A 7,433-nucleotide genomic window follows, 5' to 3' on the forward strand; every position below is an offset into this window, starting at 1 on the left:
TTTCAGCTATCAGCTTCAGCGCTTTTAACTATCAATTTCAGCATCTTCAGCTATCAGCACTAGCATCTTTAACTGCCAAATTCAGCTTACAGCATTCACACCAGCATTATCGCAGGTCATGCTTTATATCTAATTCATAATTATACTAAAAAGTTACAATTTTAAAAATGTAGTTTTAGAGTGTTCAATAAACGTTTATCCTGTTCGACCCACGACCTAAAGTGTGTTTTGGATTTTGTCCCCTTGAGTGATTGAGTTTGACACCTCTGGTTTATATGAACTGGACATAGCCAGTGTTCGAGATCCCCTATAGGAAATGGTTTACCTCAGGAAATCAGGCTGGAGCCTTTGCTGCCACTTCCTGATACTCCAACCGCCATATTGCAAACGATTGCAAAATGTGGACAGTGATTGGTCCGAGTCGGTCTGAGTCACGTTTTTAGAGGAACTACCGTCCCCAGTCATGAATGAGCTTGTTGGAAGTCCATACGCCTTTCACTGAAGCGGCTCGGGAAAATCTGTCAATCAAACGTTGGAGGCGGGGCCAGCGGGCACTTAAAAAACTGGTGATAAAGAAAAAATATCTTTAAAAAAAATAGGCTTATAAACAATGAGCTAAGAAGAACGTTTCAGAGCAAAAATGGTTATTCTGACAAATAAAATGACTGAGAAATAACAGTCTGTTTCTCAATGGAAGCCTATGGGACTTTGGCCTTCTTGCAACCAGTGGGTACTTCCTGTTTGGAACACGAGAAGGGAGGGGTTGTTAAAATGTCAATGATTCCAATGAAATTAAGTCAATTCAGGCCATTCAAGCTGTGATTGGTCCGAGAATCTGTCATTCAAACGCTTCAAACGTTTGAGATGGGGACACCAGGGTCCACGTGTCTTATTGAGGCATCTGATTGGGTAGTTTATAACTTTAATATATATCGTGAAAAAAAGGTTGGTTTAACAATAACATGTTAAAAGAGACATCAGAACCAGAATGGTTATTCTTCTATTTTTCAATAGAAGTCTGTGGGATTTTGGCTTTCTGGGACCAGCAGGTACTTCCTGTTTGCAATGCAAGGGGGGAGGGGAAAATCAGTCCAGTTCTCTCTATATACTGTCTTTGGTCTCTGCTCTTCATCCTCTCACCGTTTTTCTCTCCCTTGTTGGGCGTGTTTGCAGAGGGAGCTAAACTCTGTGGCGTCTGAGCTGGCGGGTCGACAAGAGGAGAGCGAACATTCCCACAAGCACCTGATAGAGCTGAGCAGGGAGTTCAAGAGAAATGTCCCTGAGGTGAGTCTATCACTTTGCCCCCCATTATCCCAGCTCCATGTGTCATTTTCCTCATCTTCACCTCAGCAGGTACCCGAGCGCCTGCGTCTCCGCTGGAGCCTGAGCCTCCACCTGGACCTTTGGAGCCAGGAATTATTTATTCCATCATAGCTGCATTAGCAGATGCGTGATTGACAGAGCAGAAGATTTTTGTGGTCCGAGCTCCCTCCTTCTTTTGTAGTAGAGTTAATATTTAAATCCTGAGGCCTTGAACTATAGGAGCCTCTGGTCTGTTGAGATGGAAACCGGGTTCATTTGCAAACAGGAAGGCTGTCTTTGGTGCTCCAAGGCTGAAAACAGTTCTCTGGATTTACCATGTTTTGCTTCCTCACTTCCAGGAGAAGTCAGTTTTTAGCACAATGTTGGGCAAAACAAAACAAAAAACTTTATAGAAGCTCTATTTCCCCAAAATAGATCCAGCAGATATTAGTTCTTTATGATGCTTTACTGCAACAATGAACCTGTAATCTGTTCCACAAACAAAGCTTTTCTACAAATGAACATTTTTAAATGCAAAACAGGCAGATTTTTGCTTTCATTGTAAAACATCTAATAAAGAATTATAGAGGGGGGGGGTTCTGACACAGCACTGCAAAAAATAGGAAAATAACACTAATCTTGGGAAACAAATCACTGCAAGAAATGATCAGTTCTTGCAGTAAGTACATTTTTACTTCACAAGAAATCTTAAATAAGATGGTAAATCTAGAATTAAGGAGTTCCACTCAAGTACTCAAAAAGGAAAAAATAAGCTCATTGGTAAATAGAATTACTTTAAATTGAATGTCACATATTCAAATAAGTATTTTTTAGTTCTAAGCAAATGTTTTGAATTTTTTGAGGGTTTTTTTACCCAGTTGTAGTTTATTTTGATTACAGAGACATAAAACTAGAGTAATATGTGAGCAAAAGTATTTACATGTTTTCAATGTGTTGCATTTCTCTGAGTGGGTAAAGTCTCACATGTCCCAGGAATGAGTGGACCAAAGGCCAGGTCTCCAGCATCATTTTCTTTTTTTTAAGGAATTGTTTGTTCTTTAGTTACTAATTTAACTTCTAATTTCAGTAATTTTCTAGCATGTTTTAGGATCTAACTGTTTTTATTCTCCATTGTGTTACATAAACTACAGTTGAAACTAGAACATTTGCAATACCTGCAATAATGCTAATATGAATGCTTTTTGCTGAAAGTAGTTGCTGAAGCGTTTTGCTGAAAATGGTGACACAATTTTATTAATTGCTAAAGGGATTCACTGAAAATGCAAAAGCTATTTGCAAAATTGTAAATTTGCTAGAAGACTGGAAATTTTGTTGAAGATGTTTGAACGAGCGCTGGAGTTGACCTACATTTCTGAAAAATTTGTGGCAAAAATAGCTTAAAAATGCATAATATATGCCAATTTTGAAAAAATATTTATGTTGCTTAAATATAAGCTAAACTCCAAAATAGCCTAAAATTCCTAAAAAAAAACAAAAAAAAAACTCACCTGTAAGCCAAGTTTAGGCTTTTGCAGGACCTGAAACTAAGTTTGTTTTTTATATCATATCTTTTTAAAGTGCTTTGATTTCTCAAACAAAATCATTTTTGGTGATCCAAAACAGTCATTAAAGCAAGAAAATCCAAACCTGTGAGCGATACAGATAGGAATTTGTAGTTTTTCATCATCTTTTTTTTTGAAACGATCATCTATTGACATTTAGCTAAAGTCAAAGAGAATATTTTTATGTTTTATAAATGAACCCTCCGGCTATTTGCTGCACAGCCTGCCTGTCTTACTCCGAGTATGTGGTGTCGTTCTGTAATCTTGTCAGTATAATTCAGGCATTTAAGACAGGATCAGGCTGTCACCACTGGCAGCACAATCCCCTTACCTGAGGCTGAGAGCCTCACACCAGTCTGGGGGTTTTTCAGCTTTCACGCACACCAGTGGAAAGCCCCGCTTTTCAAACATGCCGACTCAAAGCTTTTGTGTTAAACCACTAATGCCTGCAAACTTACAACTACCCACTGTATTGGCACATAAGTGGAGAAGCGATGGTGAGAATACACGACAGTGAGAGCTTCTTTTTACATTTTTTTCCTTCCTGCAGAGCCGCTCTGGGGCCAGTTGGTTCCTGAACAGGTGAAGCATCTGCACAGTGAAAAATGCTGAGACTGAGTTACTCTTTTTTTGTCTCCACACAGGAGGTTCGGGAGATGGTGGCACCTGTTCTCAAGAGTTTTCAAGCCCAGGTGAGCCACATATCCCCTCACTTTACAGTTTGCAAACTCTGCAAAGCAAAAGAAAGTTCAGAAACGACTAAGTAGCCTTTTTATTGATAAATTCTTATTCTTCTAATCGACTAAACCTTCTGAAAGGAGTCGTTCTTGTTGGATATTGCATAAACATTGAGTACCTCGGAGTGCCGCGCACCTGGAAGGAAGGCGTCTGCAGATAGGGGGAAAGAATCCATGGCGTGCTTTTCATGTTCCAGCTCATCTGCTGCTTATTGACTGATGCCTTTTCTGTCAAAGTGAAGTAGCATCTATCTGCCATTAGATGATCAGATATCTGGCTATCATATTTTCTCAGCTGAGACAAGCTCTCATTTCCTGTTGTGATGGTGCATTCACTGTGCCCCCCTCTGACGTCGCCATATTGAAAAAGTCATCTGATACCTACCAAGTCTCTGCTCCAGCCATTAAACCAAGGTCATAAATCACATTTGCGAGCTGCGCTACGGTCCGCAAAGCAGAGGCTTATGGAAATGATACCGCAAATATGTTTCCAGGCTCGTTCTCTCCTTTAAACTCCTGCAACCTGAAAGCCCCATCATCTGTAAATATGAGAACACTCTGCAAGGATTGTTCAGATCTCTTAGAAGTGATTATTGGCAGCTTCTTTTTAATGCTTTTCAATTGACTAGGCCAGAGGTTGGCTACCTTTAACAGTAGAAGAGCCATTCGGGCTCGTTTTCTACTGATCAGAACCTAGAAGGAGCCAAATAGTCTTATCTTAGCCTTAATTTATATTAAGGATATTTTTTTATAAATAAATATGAATTATATCTATTTTTTGGGACGAACAAAAGCAAAAATATAAAAAAGAAGCTAGTATCTCTGAAAATGTGTTTTTTTTTATTACATATTTTCAAAATAACAGATGATTTGTACCAAACAGGATCATCTCTGAACAGCTAGTAACCAATCTTGTGCAGCAAAAAATATGTGCTTTAACTCATAAAAGATCAAACTTTTAACCAAAGTCTTCTTTCCATATAAATCTGTTCCTTCTGGAGGTAGAGTTGATCAAACAAGACGTCTTCAGGTCAACAGGATGTAAAAACCTACATAGTTTATCATCTATGTGAACCTCAGACATAAATGTATACATTTAACTAATCTTAATTAAATAAATGCTAATTAAGTAATCCTTTCTTTAAAAAAATGTTCTTTTCTTTTCTTTTATTTTTGTTCCCTCTTTGTCCTCAGCAGTCTTACTCTGCTGGGTTTAGTTATTTTAGTTTGGGGTTGGATTTTGGTAGTCTTAGTTTGTGGGCTTTGTTTATTTGTTTTCTTTAGATAGTTTTGGTTTGGAGGAGCTGCTGACTCTGACGATCGACATGACTGGGTCAGTAGACTCCATGACTTATTTTATGTTTGACCAAGGAGCCACTATAGAGAGATAAAAGAGACACATGTGGATCTGGAGCAGCAGGTTACAGACCTCTGGACGATGCAATCATGTCCAGTGCTGCTCTTCACAGCACACTACTCTATTTTTTTAATATATTTTAGCCTAATTCAATTATTTCCGCTGGAAACTTTCAAAAGTATCAGAAGCAGCCTTCCATATCTTTATTGTGCAAACAGGATCCCAAAGGATTAATTTAAGCATCACTGATGTCTGACAACTGGGAGTCTAGAGATGTGGTATAGTAGATAAAATAGATAGCTGATAATGAGCGTTGATATCATTTCCCCCTTCTTCCCCTCAGCTGCAGGCCTCTGAGGGTACTGGAGTCTCTCTTGTGTAACCTCCGCATGCTTTGCTCTCTGCGACGACAAATATTCTGTGAAAACAGACTGTCTGTGTATATTTTTGAATCCAAACTCGGCACACCATAATAATAAGATCCTCTGGTGTTTTTCTGATACACTTTGACCTTATTGGTAATGTCAAACAGCCTGTGAACTTTACCCAGCAGCCGTCTGTAGAAAGTCTGCGCGAGCCGTGGGAGCCGGGCCTGCTGCTGGAAGGGGAAGGTGGAGTCGGCGGCGCCTGTTTGGCTGTGTGGTTTGGGAAAGGCTGCGGCTCCCCTGCAGCTGCGCTGCACAGGTGGCAAACGCCTGAGACGGCCTGACACGCAAAAAAAAAAAAAAAAAGAGGATGCACATGTGAGAAAGAATTGGGTCCTCGCCTCCTCTTTCTCTCCAAACAAGCGGCGTTCGGTGGCCCAGAGGAGCCCCTCATGATATTTGGACCATCAGCTTGCCACTTCTAAAGGAGAAGACGGCTTCTTTGAAGTGTTAGCGACATGACAGGTTCTCTTTCTTTTCTTTCTTCATTTCAATGTTCCCCACCCACTTTCTCTCTCTTCTCCCGTCCAATCTTGCCTTCTAATTATCACTAACCAGCCGACTGATTAGAAACACGTTGCCGACCTAGTTTTTCTGCGGAGCTGGAGGAGGAGAAAGGGTTAATCCCATAGCTGGTGGCTGTCATTGGTCGCTTCTTTCCTTCTTCTCCTCCTTTTCGTTCTGCTCTTCTCTTTTCTTTCCCTGGAAGTTTGCTAATGAGGTCCCGTCAGAGCTGAGGAGAGGTGTTAATTTGGCCTTGTGAAGTAGGATGGAGATTAAGGACAGTGAGGAGCTGAGTTTACGGCTTAAAATACACCGCTGTCCTTATTAATCCACAGGGCCCCGAGAGACCGGCGTTTTTGGTTTTATAATGAACACTGTCTTATAATGAAGGTAATTTTAATAAAAATTTACGATGGAGGAAAGGGAGGCGTCTGTACGTGTTCGGGCCGGAGAATAACTGATCGCTGGAGAGCCGGGCCCGGCGGAACGCACTTTCCTAGAACTTTCACTCAGACTTCTTCTGCGTGACATCTGAACATGCAGAAAACAGCCTTCCCAGGATTCTGCTCTGCTTCTCAATGCAATTTACACCTCACTGTCACTTTCCCCTGTAGAGTCCCTTCAGGATAAACGTTTGCGAGGAGGGAGAAACAGAACAGTGGCTGATTTCTCTTCTTCTTTTTTTCTTTCTTTCCCTCAGAGATGTAGATTCCACTTCACATTTTTCTTATGTCAGCGTGAATATCGGGCCCAAATTACCCAGCCGTCCTATTTTTCTCCTCTCCTCTTGACTTCGTTTGGCGCTTTCAGAGAAAGAAAACGGCAGTATGGCTTCCTAATTACTGAAACTTGCTTTACAATGATAATCCGTGGAGTAATTTAGCGTGCACAATGAGAGTAGTGGTGCTTGCGCAGATGGAGATTCTGATAAATAGTTTGTAACGTGTAATTAGCATCGCTGCCGGTTACATACCATTAACCCCTCGAGCTCAGGAATCATTATTGGTCCTCATTATCAAGCAGCAAGGTACGATTGAGCTGACTAGACATCAAAAACATCAAACAGCTATTAGAGCTGTGGAAACTGGGGCCGGTGGACACCTGTTTATCAGTGGAACTGTGCCACCTCTTCCCCCGAGGTTGGGAAGTGATGATGGGAGGGAAGACGGTGTTGTTGGTTGCTTTTTCTCTCCGAAAGCGAGCAGGAGGAAGTTTGAAGACGCAGGAGCTTTTGTCTTCACCGAAACTTAAAATCCGTCTCATAATGGCTCCCCTCTTCAGGAACTGGAGCTGGGAAAAGGTGTATGTCAGGGGTGTCAAACTCAAACGCACGAGGAGTCAAAATCCAAAACACACCTTAGGTCACGGGACGAACAGGATAAACATTTATTGAACACTTTGCATTACCTGTGATAATGTTAGTGTGAATGTTATAAGTTGAGTAGGAGCTGATAGCTGAAAACGCTGAAGCTGATAGCTGAAAACGCTGAAGCTCATAGCTGAAAACGCTGAAGCTGATAGCTGAAAACACTAGGGGTGTTGCGGA

The 7,433-nt window shown here is 41.0% G+C and overlaps 1 protein-coding gene across 9 annotated transcripts in view; it reads left to right on the top strand.

Moving 5' to 3' along the window:
* cux2b (cut-like homeobox 2b) overlaps window positions 1-7,433 on the top strand; it is a 132,999-nt gene that overhangs the window by 62,417 nt on the left and 63,149 nt on the right. For 8 of the 9 annotated variants that reach the window (XM_024275080.2, XM_024275084.2, XM_024275081.2 and 5 more), the window contains 2 exons: window positions 1,174-1,284; window positions 3,509-3,556. In XM_024275080.2, the coding sequence (XP_024130848.1) occupies window positions 1,174-1,284; window positions 3,509-3,556 (159 nt within the window). Of the gene's footprint in view, window positions 1-1,021; window positions 1,285-3,508; window positions 3,557-7,433 lie in introns of those variants that run through there. The other variant, XM_036213701.1, reaches the window with a different exon arrangement.

Source organism: Oryzias melastigma, linkage group LG9 (assembly GCF_002922805.2).
Source record: "Oryzias melastigma strain HK-1 linkage group LG9, ASM292280v2, whole genome shotgun sequence".
NCBI lineage: Eukaryota > Metazoa > Chordata > Actinopteri > Beloniformes > Adrianichthyidae > Oryzias > Oryzias melastigma.